The sequence below is a fragment of the Calonectris borealis genome, chromosome 23 (assembly GCF_964195595.1).
Source record: "Calonectris borealis chromosome 23, bCalBor7.hap1.2, whole genome shotgun sequence".
Taxonomy (NCBI): domain Eukaryota; kingdom Metazoa; phylum Chordata; class Aves; order Procellariiformes; family Procellariidae; genus Calonectris; species Calonectris borealis.
Window position 1 is genome coordinate 5,378,672 of NC_134334.1, and position 19,093 is coordinate 5,397,764.

Here is a 19,093-nt window from a genome sequence, read left to right on the forward strand (position 1 = left end):
CTATTTGAGTCCTATGGCTCTGATACAAGATGGGTGATATGACAGATGGTCAGGTTTAAGTCATCAGGGGCCATTACAGACTGTGGGAAAGGAATCATCAGTTGCAATAGTTACACGTTTTTACAGTCTGTAGGCTATTTTTTCCCTGTATTTAGAGGAAGAAATACAGAAGAAAGCAGTAGATAGAGGAGTAATTTTACTCATTGAACAGAAGAGGATCATATAATAAAAGATACGGATAAGGCATTGTTTGGTGGGCAAAAAACCTGAGCAGGAATCTTTTCTCCAAAGAATCTTCCTAATGAAGTCGTCTGACGCACATAACTTTAAGCTGAAATTCTTCTGATATGCTTTTAGGCTACATGTTAGATTTTGGGGCATGAGTACTGTTGTTCCTGCCAAGGATTCTTTCTTTTTCATGATCTCTCAGTCTTTGCAGCCTCACGGTTACATTATTGAACTCCTCATTATTAAATTCTGAACTTGTTGGCTAAAAGCTGACTACAGAAAGTGACATTAATGTATCTGACTCTCCTATCTGATGCAGCAATTTCAAAATAAAAGGAAATGAGGCTAATTCTAGCCTATGGAGTTCCTGCTTCATACCTTCAAATGTGCTAGTGAAATGATCAAGGCTTAGATATCTTGCCTCTGAGAAGGTTATTTTTTCACTTGTGCACTAATCAAGTTGACAGGAGGCAAATCTGAGAGGCTGGTGATATGTTGGGCAGTGACTATTTTAAGCCTCCAAGCCAGTTAAAGTTCCCTTATCTTGGAATTAAAGCCTAATGGACTATTGTGATGAACAGAATCGATGAGACAGCGTGAAGTTTGATAGCTAAGAAGGGATTTTGACTGTTACTTGAACTTTAATTCTTTATGTAATGACTGGCCAAGCTGTTCTACAAATCCTTTGTGGGTCCTGAGTTTAAACTTTGTCCAAGTCTGAGTTTTGTAAATATATTGGCTGATATAGGCAGAGACTACGTTACAGAGAAACTGAGGCAAAGTGCTTAGGATTATTTTAAGGAAAACAGTACAGAGATACAGATAATAAAGTGTATCACAGGTGTACTCAATTTATGTTTTTTTAATGAATGTATGAAAAAAGGAGTGTGTTTTGACATCCATAATGAAGTATATTCTTGAAGTCGGAATGCCACCAGGGTTGTTGCCTAACACACTGCTTTTGTTTGTCAGTTTTTTGTGTGAATTTGGCTGTTTACAGCTTTTGGGATTGCCCGTCATTCATGGTGGGCTTGCCAGCAAAACAAAACATGCTCCTGGGTTAGAAAGCTTATTCTCAATTTTGTTACACAGTTTAACTTTGCCTTAGAAGCAAAACAAGTGTATTTTTGTTGTGGACTTGAGATCTCCTACAGAATTAACTTGTTATCCTATCTGGCTTTTATGTCATTTCCTCGTAGAAGATCAAGGCCTTTAATCAAGACCCATAGTAGAGCTCCATCTTTATCATTTCTCAGTGTTTAAAAAATGACAGTGCAGCTGAATACAGTTCTATATATGTGTTAATCTCAGAAGAAGAGAGTTCTTGCAAAGGTCTTTAACCCACAATGTTAAGAGCACTTACTATGAATAATTGGGACTTCTATTTTTCTGTCAGAAGGATGCAAAATATGGGAATTTTGAAGTTGGTGCTTGAAACATTGTTCGTCTCTCTTGTTTTGGTGGGGTTTTTTTTCTCTACTATACTAAGATGACAAGACTAAATTTTTTTTTTCCCCCTTTATGGTTGCAAAGGTATTGATCTGCAGTAATACAGTGTCTTGCACTTAAAGAATTGTCAGTCTTTATGTTTTTAAAATATATGTTGCAAAAATGAAATTGTGCAGTCCAGCTGAAGTCACATGTTATGTGATTGCATTAAGGGGCTGGTATTTTGGCAGAAGGCCTGTGCTGCTCAGCTCATATTCAATTGCAGATGGTATCCATTTGAATGATACTGCCAAAAGTTCTTCAGTGGAAATGGGAGAAGTGGGGGTAGGAGAAGAGAAGATAATAGAGGAATTCTTAAAGACAGGAGAAGTTAGAATTTGCAAAATCCTACTACTTAAGTTAAGTTGGGAATGCAAAGCGCTTTCCAAAGAAGAGGTAGTGTCAACATCAAATTACTAATTAAAAGACTCTACCAAAACAGTAGCTGAGTGGGTTTCATTTAAGAAAAGACCATCCTTGTTTTTTATTATTATCACTTAGATATGAGCTTAAGAAAAATAAGATTTGTTTTTAAAAGCACCCGCTATGCAAGTGGATTCAATTGACCTAAATGCTTTGTGTTCATTTGGAGTTACGTTCTGAAGACCATAGCTATATTGTCCATTGTACAGAGGTCACTAGTAAATACGAACGTATGCCCATAAGTCTCATGTGCACATACCCACTCAGGAGTAGGCACAGTATAGCTTTGTTTGTAGCATTGCCCATAGTGTAGTCAGCTGTACCAGGGTTCCTGGTGAGAGAAGGGAAAAGTTAGTGGGCTCTGAGGACTTTTCATATTGATAATTAATTCCCTAGGGTGATCCCTCTGTTAGCAGTCCTTACTATTGGTTAGCTTGACACTGCCTAATATATTGTTTGTTTCATATTCTGCCTATTACAGAATATTTTCAAGTGAAACTTGGCATCAGTGGACTTTTAAGTTGCTTTTTGTGGTTGTGGTTTATTGATAAAATCCCACTTAATATTGAAACAGACTGAAACTTCTGAAATAACACTTTTGTCTTTTCCTCTGAGATAACTTTGTTCAATTTTGTCAGTCTTTAAATAAATTATTTTCTTTAAGTTACTGGATAGGTGGTTTATCATGCTCTAGGTCAAACTCACAAGCAGCTTTTTGAAATGAGTAATTCGAGAATAGATCATGGTTGTCAGCGTATCTTGAGTATGTTTTGTCTTTAACTCCTGCTTTTTCACTTTTTTGGTCAGAATGATTTACACCAATGCATCTTACCCACAATGTATTAACTACTTATTGTCTGTCCACTCTGTAAATTACTGTTTTTGTGGTGAGTGGGAAAAAGATTCTGCTGTGTAATACGTGGAATGAAAGGTGAGCTATAGATGTAAGAGTATTTTGTGTGTCAGTAGTTCCTGACTCATTCTTGTCAGGTTTTGAAATGTAACAAATACAAACAATGTTGGCAGCTGCTGTGGATTATTGCAATGAAAAGCTAAGCTAAAGACTTCCCTAGTGTTGTGGTTTTTTTCTGTTTTTTTTTTTTTTTGGTTGGTTGGGTTTTTATTTGATAATCCTCTGTCTGTAAATAAATGATGCATAAATAAAAACAAATGAAAATGAAGCAGAGGTTCAAGCTAGTAGCTACAAGTCAGCATTTAAATATTCATTGCTAGCAAAGAGTCCAACTAGCTTGTTCTTTTAAAAAGCTAAATAAGTATACAGAAAACTAAACTAATGAAGCAGGGAGATAAGGAAGTATCCTCCATGGAGTATGTAGAAAACTAAACTGACGAAGCAGGGAAGTAAGGAAGTATCCTACTTGGAATATGTCCTCTGCAACTGATGTTACATCAATTGTGCACTAGATGAATGAAAACAGGTTTTAGCATCTTGTGGGTGCCAGTGACAGGGTAAAGCAAAATTCTCACACTGTAGTTCATCTGAGATTATTGTATATTCTGATCTGCCATAAACAGTATTCATGTAGAAATGCACCTGCACGGTCTAGGTTATCTTGAAGGATATGAGTGCAACTGGATCCTCAGGGTAGGACTGAAAATTACCTGTTTGGATTTTAACTCAGTAATAGTCTCTGTGGCACAGTAATGTTGGAAGGTCCTTTTGTGGACTGCTTAGGGTATTGGATGTTTAATGAAAATAGGCACAGTGGAGCGGTCCCATCTGCCAGTAACAATAGTCACAGCTGCTGCTGTAGACATATGGCAGCTAGGTTCTCAAGCAGGCATCCTTGGCATCAGAAAAACTTCGTAAGGCATTCTGGAGTTAATTTGTAGAGGTTGAGGAAAAAAATATTTTTCTTCTAATGGTTGTTTGGTTTTGTTTTTTTTTTTCTCTGTAAGGTTTCTAAACCTCTGGTCTAAACCTAAACATTTACATTAAAAAAAAATTAATAGAAAAACATCTAATTAGATCTAATTTAAGTTCGTTTTCTGTTTGCGTTTTTTCTTTAATTTTTTTTTCTTTTAAGATGTGTCCTGCCTTATGCAACTGTTCTGGAACAAAATAAAAAGTGGTGGGAAGGCTTTTGATTTATGGCGTATTTGTCTAAATCAGTGATATTTGAAATATAATACTAAAAATGCTGATATTTGAAAAATAATACAAAAGTCAAAACTATTGACAGGTTCATAGAGCAAGGTAACCTCATCAGTAATTCAGCCAGTACATTGGCAGGGGATATTGTTAAATTTTGCCTTTTTCATTGTTATGTAGCTGTAAAAAGTAGTAACCTCTTTCAAAGAAGCTTAATCCTAAAGGGGGGGGCAGGGGGGAAGTATGGTTTGCTGATCCTTTTCATTCTGATCTAATTTTTAACTGTTTTCTGAACGAAAAGACACACTGAATGGAAAAGAAGCCCTGGTGTGTGTGTGTATGCCTTCAGGAGCATAAGAAGTTTGGTTTGTTGTGTGTTTTTTTGGAGGTTTTTTTTTTGTTTGGCCCCTCCCCGCCCCGCAGTAGTATTCTGTAAGCATAGTTTGGATAGTTTCACTAAGGAACTTGTATCATGGAAATAATCTTTGGTCTAAATTACTGATGAGAAAAGTCCTTATAAGAAATAGGCTTGTATTTAGACTAGCACTGAGTACATATACATAGTAAAGTAATGGGAATTAATGTAGCACATGCTACATATATAGAAAAGACAAGTAAGAGTTCATTGTAGTTCTCTTACCTAATAACTTTACTTTTTTTTCTTCTCTTGATGAGACATTTTCAATGAAAGTATAGAATAGGTGGGAGGATTCATTTTCATAGATTTCAGTTTTGACTCTCAATCTGTCTTTTGAAAATGAATAATTTTAGATATCTTAAAAAAAATAGGCATCCCCCATTTCTGATGACTTGTGCCTGCCAAAAAGCATTGGTTCTTAAAGCATGTTTTGTGTAGTGTTTTTTCCACACACAGCTTGTTTTTCTTTTGTTCTTTCTTTTTTTTTTTTTAAGTGTTTCCAATTTTTTATGCTTGCATTTTGCATGATGACGTTGTCTCGGGAAAATAAACAGCAGTGGAGGAAAGTCACTTAACCCCTACCCTGATTTTCTGGTCTGTAAATCCTCGTAACTGTGGTTAAAACTAGGTGAATGCTTGTCCAATGTGTTAATACTACATTGCATTCATGGTATATGTGTTATCAAAACAGGCTGTTTTATGAGAAGATAAATTGTGTATCATGTGGAGGATGTATGAATTGTCTTGCAGTTGAGGTTGAATTGGGAACTGGTTTGAAAGGCAAGTCAAAGAAGTCACAGTAGTAGAGATCACTCAAGTTCTTCTAAAGACTGTCCTGCTACCGATTACTACATTTGTTGCAAGTCCTGTAACAGGCAAGAGAAGGCTTGAATGCAAGTTTGTCTCAAAGAGAAAATGGAGGCGATTGCTATTCGCTCTAAATAGTTGTTCCAGGAGTCAAGGTTGGTGGGGAGTGGTCTTTACTGCTTTATTTTTTTTTCTAATAGTAGTGGATCATTCTAGGAGTGGGAGTCATAAGATGGTAACAGAGGTAATGTTAGACAACGAGCAAAGACTGTACATATGAACATTAGAGCTCTTTGTGTTTTGCAGGGTTAGGGATTTCTGTTGCTTGTCCATAAGTCTGTCTTAATCACTGTCTCTGAATGCCGTACAATATTGACAGTTCATACGTTTTGTTACAAGTCTTGAATATTTTTTTGGAGAAGAAAATAAATACTGGAATTCTTGTAGGTGCTTGGTTTTCCTTCTAAAGCTTTTCTCATAATTGTATAAAAATAACTTGAGAAGTGTTAATTATGCACACTGTTGAAAAAAAATCTATTTTGGAAGGTGACTTTGGCGAGGTGGGACAAGATGAACGTTTAATGATTTTTAAATGTTAGAGGTAGAAATAATGGGCCTGGAGCAAGACTGTGGGATGGCTAGGATGTTCCAGCTAATGTTAAATGCAGTTGGACCACATTTAAAAAACTCTTAGGGAGTTAGTACAGAACTATAGTAGAGAGAGAGAATGTTACTAATGAACCCAGAAAAGTTTTCTGTCAGTGGTGAGTAAACCGTGTGAAGTGCTGCCCCTTCAGAATTAGTGCCCACTGACACAGAACTAGAGCTTTAGAGATTATTTTTATCAAATGCTTAAATAATGTGCCACCTTTTCAGTATGCAAGTAGAAGTAAAGAAAATGCAAATTGGGAACTACTTCAAGAATTGGATATTTTCACTACATGAATCCTTTAAGATATTGAGGCTGGCAGAACTGACTCCCCAGGATTCCAGTGCTACCTGATGTCCTCTTAATGTAGTGCTGGCATGTGTCTGAAGGTCAAAATAGCCTTTGGAGAAGGCCATTGGCTCTTGGAGATGTAGTCAAGTAAAAGCAAGGGGTGAAGGGAGATATTGTTTTATCTGCCTTGAATCAGAAAACATGTGAGGAAAGAATTCAGCTCAACTCCAAGTGCTGAGCCAGCTGCATACTTAGACCTGATATGCATCTTTTGCAGTAGGACATTTTCAGGTAGTCAGTTGACAATGGAAGTTTTGGAATGGTTTTGGTTCGGTTTTTCAGATAGGTAGAACAGTATGGTTAGACTAGCTCCTGCTTGGTGCAAAGCCTGCTGGCATGCTGTTCTCCCAGAACACCAGCTGTAGAGATGGTATTTATAGCACTTGGATCTGTAAGAGCAGCTGAGGATGAGAGTGGCTTTCTAGCAGCTTCTGTGAGCAAGCATTTGCTTTTCTCTGGTGCTATTGAGCTTAACTCCCTCCCCCATCCAACCTTTCTCCCAGTACAGGGTTGAAATTCCACAGTGGGGAGAGAATCCGGTTGAATTCCAAATGAGCTGTTCTTAGCTTCTACTTGGTTTCCTTCCCTTTTAATGATTTGAAAAATGCAAACAATGCTTTGAAAAGCAAGCACTGCTTTAGAAGCTGGAAGTGTCCGTTTCCCTTCATTTATCTCTTGTAATAACAACCCTGAAAGTCTGTCTTATAAAAACAGTATAGCCATGTATCTGATTGCAATGTATGCCTAGGAAAGAAGCCTGTATTAAATGTGTCTTTGGGGTGTTATTCACGTTCCAGCAAATAAAGAATGCCTGCTCCACCCTGCTCTCAGTAACGAACATGTTCTCATTGTTGTCATTCCAGTCTACAGATGGCGCAGATATATCTTCCAGACCCATGCATTTTAAGAGACTGTATATTTAATGTTAATTTGGTCTTGTGGAGTCAATTCTGAAAGCCCCAGATCTTTTATATTGGTTAAATTGATTATTCAGACATCATAAAATAAAACTACTGCTTATTTTGATTCAAATAGAGTTTGAAGAAGGCACAGAAATGAATTGATATTTGTTTCCCTGAATGTTATCCCTTCCAAAGTTCTCTCTAGACTAGCATGTTTTTTGAAAATTTCTGCCTATTCCTTTACCAATGATTAATGAGAACAAAAGTGAAGACAGGACAGTGCCTTCTTTGCTAGCTGTTATCTCTTAATATGTGTTGGCATTTGGTAGGAATGTGTGCTCTGTGTAGGTTACTGCTGCCACTAGGAGAATTATTGAGGCTGGTGTGAAGCCTCTTTTGTGAGATGAAACCTCATTTTATTTCATATGTAGAAATTAAAGAGACTTTGTGCCTTCAGCACTGACGGATGTGGTAGCAATATGGGAATGGAAGGTGTAAACAACAGAAAGCAGGCTGTATTGCACAAATGATGGAAGTTCAGTTTCTCCAGTTCCATACCTGACTTTCGCCATTATTGGGTTTTATTTCTGATTGGCAATCGATAGTTTGTTGTTATTGATTTTTGTAATATAATATTCATCTATCAGTCTGTCTGCCCCCACCCCAGCACAAACCATGTATCAGCTAATCCCAGGATTTAGCCCAAGTTAATTCTGTCTGCTGGTGTTTATCTGAAGGGCAAACTGCAGTTAGCCAGTTCTTCACTGGAGTACCCTACAGTGACTAATATATGGCATGTCTGATGGCAGGATGCCCTGCAATATGAGTCTGATTGTTAACAGAGGTGGAGCTGTTGAATCTAGTGACTTGACTTTGAATGCAGTGAGGGATAAGAGAATAATTTAAATTCTTACCTCTTATGTGCTTTGCCCTCTGTCTCTCTATTCCAAGAGCTTATTAGAAAGGATTGCTTGTATCCCCAGATACTGAACTGCAGATAATTTCTAACCTGCAAAATTTGTGACACGCTGAGGAGCAGTGCTGACTGGGATGAAAACAGATTAGGTTTGGACTGCAAATTCAGTGTCATTATAATCTGACATGAGATTTAAGTGGTTAAGAAGTAGTTTTGGTCATTTTTTGTGCCTGCAAAAATATTTATGTGGCTGAGTAGATGGGAATGGAATGAGGGGGCTGATCTTGGCTAAGCTTGCTTGCCTTTTTTTTTTCTTTTTTTTTTTCCCCCCTCCCTTTCTTCTCTGTAGGTTTCCCACTGTCTGTTTACTTGGTTAGTTTTAATGGAGAATGGAAGTATAAGTGCAGAAATAAAGGCTTGAAGTGGGAATGTGTTTGTGTATATGTTTAGGAAAGGGTAAGAAGACTGCTTCCAGTTGAGAGTATCCCAGAAGACTATAACTTTGCATCAGCTCTCTGTTGTGCTCCGCAGTCTGGGTATAATTGTAAAATAAAGTGCATCTTTGAGGTATGCTTTCTGAATTTCAGCTTCAACAAATCAGGATTGGATTGTAAGGCAAAAAAAAATTAGATGTCCAAAATGACAATAGGAATGCAAAATAATACATATTACAAAGTATATGGGTACTGTTTCAATAGTGAAGTGGTCTTTCAACGTTTGCTAACAGTTTTTTTGCTGAAATGAAAAACTAGCAATGAATTTGATCTCATAGATTTGAAAGGTTGAAAGTGTGTGTTATTTTTGTGCTAGCTGATAAAGCAGATGGTGGATGGTTTGGAAAATGTTAATTAAGGAACAAGTAGGATGGACTGTGGAAGTACCTTATGCCAAGAAGTGAAGTTGCCTGTTTAAGTAAGGGCATGTTAAAATCCAAATGTTTTGTGGAGATTGGTTTGTTACTGTTGATACAGCACATCTAAAATTATAGTTCCTTCATTGATTGGGCTCCCACATTCTCCTTATCTTTTATTAGGCTGTACTGCTGTTACTATATACTTCTCCTGTACAAGGACTAATTAGTTAAAATATGTGGGTCTTATATAACAATACAAAATTTTAGATTATTTGGTGTGAAGAAATTTGTTTTAAAACTGTTGATTTCCTTACCTTTTGGTCAGTGATATATAAAACACGTTTGTAGTTACAGGTATCAAAAAAACCCCATGAAAGTTAAACAGCTAAGCAACTAAAAAGAATTGTTTAAATGATTTGAGCTTCAGAGAATGTGTGGATTACTCCTGCTTAGAGGCACCTCAAATGGTGTGAAGCAGCTCTGTATGGTTTACTATATAACTGTAAGGAGAAGTAAGCTTTTAAAATGCAAGCTGTGTCTCTAGGTTGGGTTGGCAGTGGGTATTAAATAAACTGCTTCAAATTAAATGGTAATGCTGCATAGCTGTTCACACAGTGCACTTTTATTTGAATTTTATGTCAATTTATAACATGTAATTACTTCTACTTATTCTATTTGCTTACCAAGGTAGAAAACTGATGTAAATATCATGTCTTAAGGTGAAGCATATTATTCAAAATTTCTGGAAATTCATAGTTCAAATAAAGAAAAGGAATAATATAGGCATTTATCTCCCTCAACCAAATCAACAATTTGTAGAGTATATTTTTAAAACATGAATATTCCCATGCCTTTTTCTCAGCCTTCCATTCCAAAGGTAAATGATGGACATTAACCAAAACTGTGGTTGCTGCTTTGATCCCAGAAGAGTTTTTAGACACTGCAGTAGGAAAGTAGTATCTTCAACATGTCTCATCCTTTCCACACTTCTGAGTTGTGTGTGTAATGCTTTTCAGTAACAATGGTGTAGGAGATGGTGATTTTGTAAAATAGCCCTTCCAGTTTCTGTTTGATCCACAAACCTTAACTTGTGGAAAGCTGAAAGATTCCACATGACCTAAGAAGTTGGCTCTCGGTGAAGTAAGGGGCCTGAAAAAGGGATTGAGTTTCTCAGAAACTGGCTGCTTAGGCTAACTCCAACATTCTAAGTTGCTACGGTGCCATGCTGATGGTAACTAATTATAGCTGCAGCACAAAGCGTTAGTGTCAGTTTGCAAACAGAAGAGTTAATTGCCACATTGGACCTTTGAAACAGCAGATAAACAAATTTATTCTGTAAGATAAAAAGGCCATTAATGTGTTCCTGCTGTGATCGTCTGCTTTATTGCCTTTCTCATTTCCTGAGGCTCTGTAATTAAACTATTAGCTTGCGTACCATGCCGTGATTCTGCTGTGGTGAGAGGAGATAGATGACAACCTATTTCATGATTCACTAATACAATTCATCTTGGCCTTGCATGGTTTAAAAAACCAAACAAAATAACTGAAAAGCTTTTAGTGTTCTTTTGGGTATTGGCGACACTGGAAACAGTCCTCTTACTTTTTAATTCTATTTGTTTCCTTGTTCAGCTGAAAACATAGCTTGCTGAATAACATGGTACATAATATCAATGTTGCCCACTCAGTCTAATTTCTGCATGATCATTTCCTTTTCTTCCAATTTGGCGTATGAACTTTTAGGGTAAAGCTTACCTGTACTATAAGGAGTCTTTTAATTTCTTCAGAAATATCCATTAGCTTCCTTTAAAAGTAGCTAGACTTCATGGATTTGCTTGTCCCTCCAAAGGAAGATGCTTGGTGCAGTAGACACCTCCAAGTTAGGTCAGTTACTTCAGTTTGAATTCCTGGTGTCTCAGCTGCCTCACCATCTTCTTTTGGGTGTCTCATCTCACATTATTGCGTATCTGATCGCTTGGTTCAAACTCAGACTGCATCAGACATGACTGATGCTAGTAGCTACCCACTTGGTGGTCAGTGTTCCAAATGAAGACGGTTTCAGTCCGATTGAAATCCATTGAGGTTGTAATCTTATATTTTCTCAATCAGTCAGCTCTGCTGGATTCATTTGTAGACTGACTTAGAATTCTGTTAAACCAGTGATTCTGAAAATGGAGGATGTAGGCTCTGTGTAAGAAACAGGAATGGGGATAAATAGACTTCAGGCTTGGACTAGAAGCTGAGTGAAAAGCCTGTGACTGGATCACAGTAGTGAGGGACAGCATGCAGAGTTCCTGGCAGCCAGTTCCTGACCCATTCCTGCTGCAGTGGAAGGTTTTGGCCAGGCAGCTGCATTCCCAACCTCTGACAGAGCTGCCTTCTTGCACGTTAATCTCCCTTTCCTGATACGCTTCTCAAGATATGCTTTGCAAAAACATGCATCCTAGAAAGTAGTTTTCAAAATAGTGAGCTGGACATGGAACTTAGTGTAAAGATGCTGAGGAAAGCCTGTCTAAGAAAATAATAATAAAAATAAAAAATGGCTTTTTTTTAAAAAAAAAAGGGGCAGAGGGGAACCACTTGCATAAATCACAGAGCCTGAACTTCACTCTTCAGAAATGTGATGGATGAAATTTAAGCTTGAAGCAAGTAGGATGAAACTGTAATGGCAAGCTTCTATTGCCTTTCCAGACACTAAGCCTTTTGCATAGCTAGAGGTCTTGTCTTTCATGGGTGGTCAATGTGCCTTTATGCACAGCGAGCTGAGTGGAAAAACTAGCTATTCTTCTGATTAAACGTTTGGCTTCTTTGCTTTCTTTTTGGAAGTGGTGGACTTTTCCTAGAGATTCTTAGTTTTTTTAAAAACAATTGTTGGGAATTGTGTATTTTCACATGAAACCTGGTTTTGAATAAAACTGAAATTTATGCTGCTTGTTCTGTTTCCTGTTTCTGACACAGTAGAATCTTAGAAGGGAATTTAACTTGTTTCCTTGGAGAGACCAAGTGCAGCTTTGCCTTGGCCAAGAGAAATGTCCTTTTTGCTTATAATCAACAGTATAAAAATGGAAAAGAAAAAACTGATGAATACTGGCTATTTCACTGTTGATTCTAAGAGGAGACAAATCAATCATGCCATGCAGTAAATAAGTGAGATCAAAGCTCTCTTTTGTGATTGCATGTGCACCTTAAAGTAAAACTGCACCGATGTGACACTCGGTAACCAATGCATGTTTTTCGATTGTGGTTAAAAACGTGTTTCTTGGTCAGCAAAGATGTAGCTAGGCTTCTGCTTGTCTTGATTCCTTCACAGTTTGCCGGGCTAGGAGTTTCCCATTTCCAGGACAACATTGCAAATGCAATGTACCAATAAAGGTAGTTGCTCCTCTCTTTCCCTAGTCATGACTCCTCTCACAAGAGTAGTGTCAAGAGTTTGGGTTAAAATGGTCTGCTATTGAGATTAAAGAACAGAATGTATATTGTCAGGAGAGGTGCTGGCAATACAGTTTTTTCATTGGGCTCGATTTATTGCTGCTTTTTCTGCTTTTAGTGGTTAAATTACTTTCCCTTGAATTTATAGCCCAAAACAATTGAAGAAAATAGTGCTGTTAACCCCCAAAGGTTGTTACATTGAACTAATGTGGAGATTGTTTTTATTTGTACTGCTTTTTTGGGTAGGAACTTCTGGGTACAAGGCATTACTTCTTCCTTACCTTTCAGAGCTTTGATGTTAAATAATTGAATGAGAAATGAGAAGTTGTTGAATTGTAGCAGTCTGGAATACACTGAAAAGAGAGAACTGATTTAAGTTTGGGGCAGGGGAGTTGTCTTCTGGGATTTGGTAGTTGTTCACTTTAACTTTAGAACTGGTTTGATAGTGCGTGCTGTAGATGTACTGCTGTTTGGTCAAAACTAGTAAAGGGAAACTAGAGCCGTATATGATTGCTTAGGTTACCAGTTTGTTATGTGTTGATGCCCATGTTGCTATCCAAAGCCACAAGCATTTTTGCCATTTGATACTGTGCTGGTGCAAGGCATATTATTCACTGGCTTTGCATGTCTGTCAGCTTTTATAAGGCAAGAATGTCAGCACAAGGTGCATCCAAGTGAAATGGAGTTGGCCGCAAGAAATAGAGTAGCAACTGTTGCTATTTGCAATCCAGACAGTGATCTTTTCTCCACACTGTAATTTTGGACAACAGCCCTGCTGAGGGAGGCAGCATCTGGTAGAGGAGTGACTTAATTTTAATGGGGATTCTGGAACCACGTTTTCAGAGATTTCGGTGCAACATCATGTTAAGTTCATGTTTGAAACTGTAAGAGATGTAGGTGTTATAATTTTTATTTATCACAGAAGGGAAGGGAGAAGCCCCCGCCTCCCAAAGCATAGCCTAACTGGCATGAGTATGTGAGAAATAAGCATCCTTTGTTTAGGATGACTGGTATCAGGATGTAAATCATCCCCAGGAAGACTGTCACCACCTTTGTATAGCTTCTTTCTTTGTAGATTTTGTTTGCGCGTATCATAATTAGTGTATCACTAATTGGCAGATTGCTGCTTTATGTGCAGATGGGTATGTGTAAATCTAAGGTGGTTTATCTAATTTTGATACCCTCAAGAGTATGCCTTTTTACAGTCCTTACTTACACAGATGGTGTTGAAAACAGCTGCTGGAAATAATAGATTTAAGTATTTCCAGCACTGTAGTACTGAAAAGAAGAAAGCAGTAGAGATTCACTTCTGCAGCAAGAGCTGTGCTTATAAATTACCCTCCTTGGAATACAGAAACTACAGACATTCCGTATGCCATTAAAATGACAGCTGAATCCATTGTGTATTACTCCCCCCCAGGCAAAGGTTATAGGAAGCTGTTTTGTCGCTGGGAAACAAGAAAAAAAGAAGAGGGGGGAAAAAAAAAAGAAAAAAAACCCCCAAAATCCCACAAAACCCCAAAAAAACCCAAAACCATCAACCTGAAAGATATCTGGAAGAGCTTTCTTTAATTGTGGAGAATGTGCACATGTGGGTCAAATATTGAAAGTATTAGAGGATCTGAGAATAGGAAAAGAGCATAAAATTTACAGATGTACTGATATGAAGAGAAAACTGGGTTTTTTGCAAAACATGTTTATTTTGGTATTTGTCAAGTGTTCAATGACTTAACTGACCTGAAGATTCTTAGATTTTTATATATGAATACCTTGGGAAGAAAATTAAGTCAAGGATTGCAAGAGCTGAAAAGGCAATTGGAGGTCAGCTTTTAGGATGGGACTTATAAAGGCTGTAACATAGGAACTATACACAAGCATTTTTTCATTCTGGCTTTGTGTGTGTGTGTGAAATTCATCATAGGGCCATTGTATATTTTCTCTATAAATACACAAGAGAAAAAATACACAAGAGAAAAAATACACAAGAGAAAAAATACACAAGTCGTTTGGGGGTCACTATGGGATTCAGTGGCGGTATATAGTAAGAACATTTACCAGTAATTTGGTTGGTTCAATTAATGTCAGTCCTATTAAAAATCTGTCTGTAGGCTTTGTGCATGTAAAAGAACATTAAATAAACTATGCACATAATCCCTGAAATGTCTTAGATCCAGTTTTTTTGGTATCTTCTTCCATGCCCTGAAAATACTGAGCTTCTTAAAGAAAATCCTTCTGCAATGAGCTCTTGAAGGGTGTAACATGTATTTCAAAATAGACTTGAGTTGTGCTGCTATGAAATTACCGGGGATCCTTGAAGTCTTTGTGTTTCGGATCTTCCTTCTTACTAATATCCTTCAGCTCCTAGAAGCGTGCCATTCTAAAAGCCAAGGCACCAGGATGATCGACTTCTGGCTTTGTGTCCAACAGAAGAATTTTGTTTAGCAGCAGCTTTCCTTCTAGGAATTTTTTTCCTTGACTTATTTCAAATAAGGACTACAGAAATATAGTGTTAGGAAGCTGTGAGTCTATTACTTCAGTCTTATTACTCCTGTGTAGTGTGTAGTCAGATTCACAGATTAAGTTGAGGGTCAGCAAGCTCATTAATTATGCTTCTAAATGTCAAGTTAGCTAAGAGTTTGAATTTTATTTCCTGTAGGTATTATCAACCCAAAGAATCCTAAGGAAGCACCAAAGTCCTTCAGCTTTGACTACTCTTATTGGTCCCACACATCGGTAAGTTCTTTTACAAGGAAACCGTTTTTTTGTTGTTGTTGACTGACTTGAGGTAACTGCATTCTCTTCTTCTGATCATGCCATCTCTGACAGATGTTTCTGCGCTGCCTCTGTCACCCTCATTCAGGTTAAAAGCTTGTCATTGTGTGTTTTCTTTCCCTGTTTGGGGGACAGCAGAAAGCTAAGCTCCTGGAGTTTGATAACAAGTTGTGGATGTTTGAAAGATTACTTAAAATATTCTCCAACAATGTTCTGTTCTAAGTATCTTAAGGATGCGTGTGAACCAACCACAGTTAATTCAGTTTTGCTCTTAGGCAAATGAAAGTTGCTCAAGTTCTTACAGTTCAAGGAGAGATGTAGTCTGGGTTCCCTTCGCACATCTGGAAAAGACAGAGTAGTGATCCATGTTTGCGATAGCTGCAAAAGCAATAAACTCTCATCTAGCTCCTCTGCCCCACCCTCCTGCGAATGGGTGCTAAGGTCTTGCTGACTTCCAGTAATTGTTCTACAGCAGAACTGTGGTGTTCTGCCCTCTACCCCTCCCCTGCCTTATTACCGCAAAAGATGTAGAAAGAAGCGATAATGCATTTCACTAAGATTAATTTTAGTAACTTGGATGTTGCAAATAAGACTTAATATTTCTGAGCAAAGCTATGGCCAACAAGATTGTTTTCATGACGAAAAACTTGGATTTGTGTAGCTCTTTTACTGAATCTTTCAGAGCAGCCATGCAAGTAGATTACAGGATCAGTCCGAGGAACACTATGAATATAATTCCTGAAAACTAGCAGATAAGCAGCATCAAGGAAAAGAACTGGTGTGATAAAACCTTGAGCCCAACATTTGAATATTAGCACAGCTAAATTTGTCCTGATTTCAGCATTAAATAATGTTAAAATCCAACATTTCAGGAAGAAAGAGAATGCTAGATCAAGAATAACGTAGTCACATACAATGGAGTGACATACTCCTACAAAATCAAGTTTCAGTGGTATGTGTTCTGTGCAGTCTCTTCCAGTTTGTGCAACTAAAACATCTGAGTATCATTACTATGATAATTTTTTCAAATATATTTACCAAGGACTTTCTTAAATAATCGAGAGAGGACATCAGAAAAAAGAGCATATACACTGAATCCAGCTTTCTGTCAGTATTTTTGTATCCTGTACCATGCCTGGAGCTGCATCTTGGATTGCCTCTCGTAACTGGATGTTGGAGTCTGACCAGTACAGTGCCTGAGTGCCTGAAACGCCCTACTTAAAAAATGGAGAATTAATTTCTACAATGCATGAAGTTTTGTTTTGAGCAGGTTCTGTATTTGCCTTGATATCTGGCAAGTGTATTCTTTTTGACATCTTTAACTTGTGATTTTTTTTCATTGCATGTGCAGTGGTGCCTCTTTTCAAAATGTAACAAACTTTTCAGTTGAGTGTTTGAAGGTGATAACTTGCTTTGTCCTTATACAGATTTCTGTCACTGCATGCATCTGCAGTAGATTTTTTTGTTTATCACTGGGCTAAATTGCTTTAAAGTAGCTTTTTTTTTTTTTAATGTTGTATTTGAATTTTATTGCTAACCTTGAGTATAGCCATAGAAAAATGTTCTGATACCTTGTCCTTGACCGGTTCAGCTACTTGCTAACTTGAAATATGTTCTGACATACTTAGGGATTTTGTAGTCACCAGTGAGGTTGTAAATAGAAACCTGGATTGGAGTAGACAGTGGAATCAGACAGCTGTAAGAAAACCTTGGTCATTTTAATGATTTGTTTAAATTCTTTTAATCTTAAAAAAAACCAAACAAAACGAAACCAAAAAATCAACAACAAAAAAACCCAAAAACAAACCAAATAAACCTAAGCAACTTTTGCTTCTTTTTTCCCCCTGCTGCCCTTCAGAGCCCTTGTCAAGACCAGTCACTGCTTTTTGTAGCTTCCAGCCCTTCATTCATTTGTATTGAATCTGAACTCTACTTTTGATTTTTCTCCCCCCTTCTCCCAAACGTCCTGAATCTGGTTTGTCCGTGACCTTGCACAAAACTTTTTCCAGTAGTGTCAACAATGTTCACAAAACAGAATTGGTTGGTTTCTTTGTGCAGATGGCTTCCTCAGCAGCAGCGGAGCGGTCCTGCAAGGGTTGTCATTGTCGTTCTTCTCCAGCTGGTACTGCCTTGAGAAAAAGCTCTGTGTAAAAATCTGCTACATTTGCCCCTTTCTAAGGGATTGACCCGTAAGATAGAAGTAGGAAAAAAAAAAAAGCAATTGCTTTCTGAAATGTTACTTGAATGATAGGATAAGACTGTATTTATGTTGTTTTCATGTCTTTTCAGCCTGAAGATCCCTGCTTTGCATCTCAGAGCCGTGTGTACAATGATATTGGGAAGGAGATGTTGCTGCATGCCTTTGAGGGCTACAATGTATGCATTTTTGCCTATGGACAAACTGGAGCTGGGAAATCCTACACAATGATGGGCAAGCAGGAGGAGAGCCAAGCAGGCATAATTCCCCAGGTAGAACAGAACCCAGAAAAGGGATTTGTTTCTTATAGCATGTTCAGACACATGCTTGCTGATACGCTCTTTTTATATTGCAATAACAGTTAACAGAGAACCACAGCTTACTTCTGAAGTGAAAGAAATCTACTGGGAAAAAAGAGCATTATAAGTAATTTTCCCTCTGTTACTTTTTTTTTAATTGTACTATACATTCTGCATATTTTTCCTACGTCCAATTTCTCCACTTCCCCAAACAAAGAAACTAAAGATGTATTATTCGCTGAGTTTCTTATCTCCTTGTCTGACTTTAGCTAGGACAGCACTTAAGCACTTTGTATTCAGCAGGAATTCAAAAGGTGGTATTACTGATGAACATGCCAGAAAATTTTTGTGGGAACAAGTTTCCCAAAGCTAAAAACTGAATAATATATCTTGCTAAGAAATGAAGTCTATCAAAACATTGGGAAAAAATATTTAGGGCAACTGAGCACAGCCCAGTGTTATTTCCCTCTCTGAAATTTGTTTTTGACATTTGCCTTAAAATTTGAAGAAGTTAAGATACGCCCACAGGAAATTTTGGCTGGCAACAATTTATGCCATCGTCATGAATTTAGCGTTCTATAGCTGTTGGTTGTGTGGCATTTGTTCTAAGTGCAGGCCTTCCTTAGTGTGTAGGTGTTGACAGTGGACCAGGTTTGTTGGAAGATGGTGCATTCCTCCATTCCCAAAATAGAAAACTCTTGAAGCAGTAGACCGCTGATAGTTAAAGTATCCTTCATATGAAGATACTGTTAACAAATTTTGAAATAATTTCTGCCTATTGATTTAAATCTGAATCTTGGAACTTCAGCACACCGAATAAACAGTCTGTTGTTTTTATGCCACTAGCAGAGGATTAAGGATTTTAATAATTCCTTTGTAAAATTATTACTGCCTATTTCAGTTATTATAGGCTTTTTCTAATTTTATAGTACAGAATAAGAATACGGATTAAACCTAGAAATTGTTGAGATACTGTATAAAATAAGACTGATTGATAGTGATGTAGAATTGAGATGAGGTGTCTTCCCAGTGAGGCTGTATGTGATTGATGTAATAGGTTCTTTTTCTTCCCCTACCCTCACTCTAAAGCCAATTTAATGACACGTTATAGTAGTTACTTGTTAGTACTCAGTAAAGACTAATTTCTGACTCGGGTTTAATCTCTTTCCAGCTATGTGAAGAACTGTTTGAGAAAATCAATGACAATAGCAATGAAGAGATGTCATATTCTGTAGAGGTGAGTATGGTGAG

General features: G+C 37.5%; 1 protein-coding gene across 4 annotated transcripts in view; it reads left to right on the forward strand.

Annotated features, from left to right (window-relative positions):
* The window catches only part of KIF1B (kinesin family member 1B), a 98,644-nt gene that overhangs the window by 7,604 nt on the left and 71,947 nt on the right, over positions 1-19,093 (forward strand). For all 4 annotated transcript variants that reach the window (XM_075172457.1, XM_075172453.1, XM_075172455.1 and 1 more), the window contains exons 3-5: positions 15,231-15,307; positions 17,636-17,815; positions 19,014-19,079. In XM_075172457.1, coding sequence (XP_075028558.1) covers positions 15,231-15,307; positions 17,636-17,815; positions 19,014-19,079 — 323 coding nt within the window. The remainder of the gene's footprint in view (positions 1-15,230; positions 15,308-17,635; positions 17,816-19,013; positions 19,080-19,093) is intronic.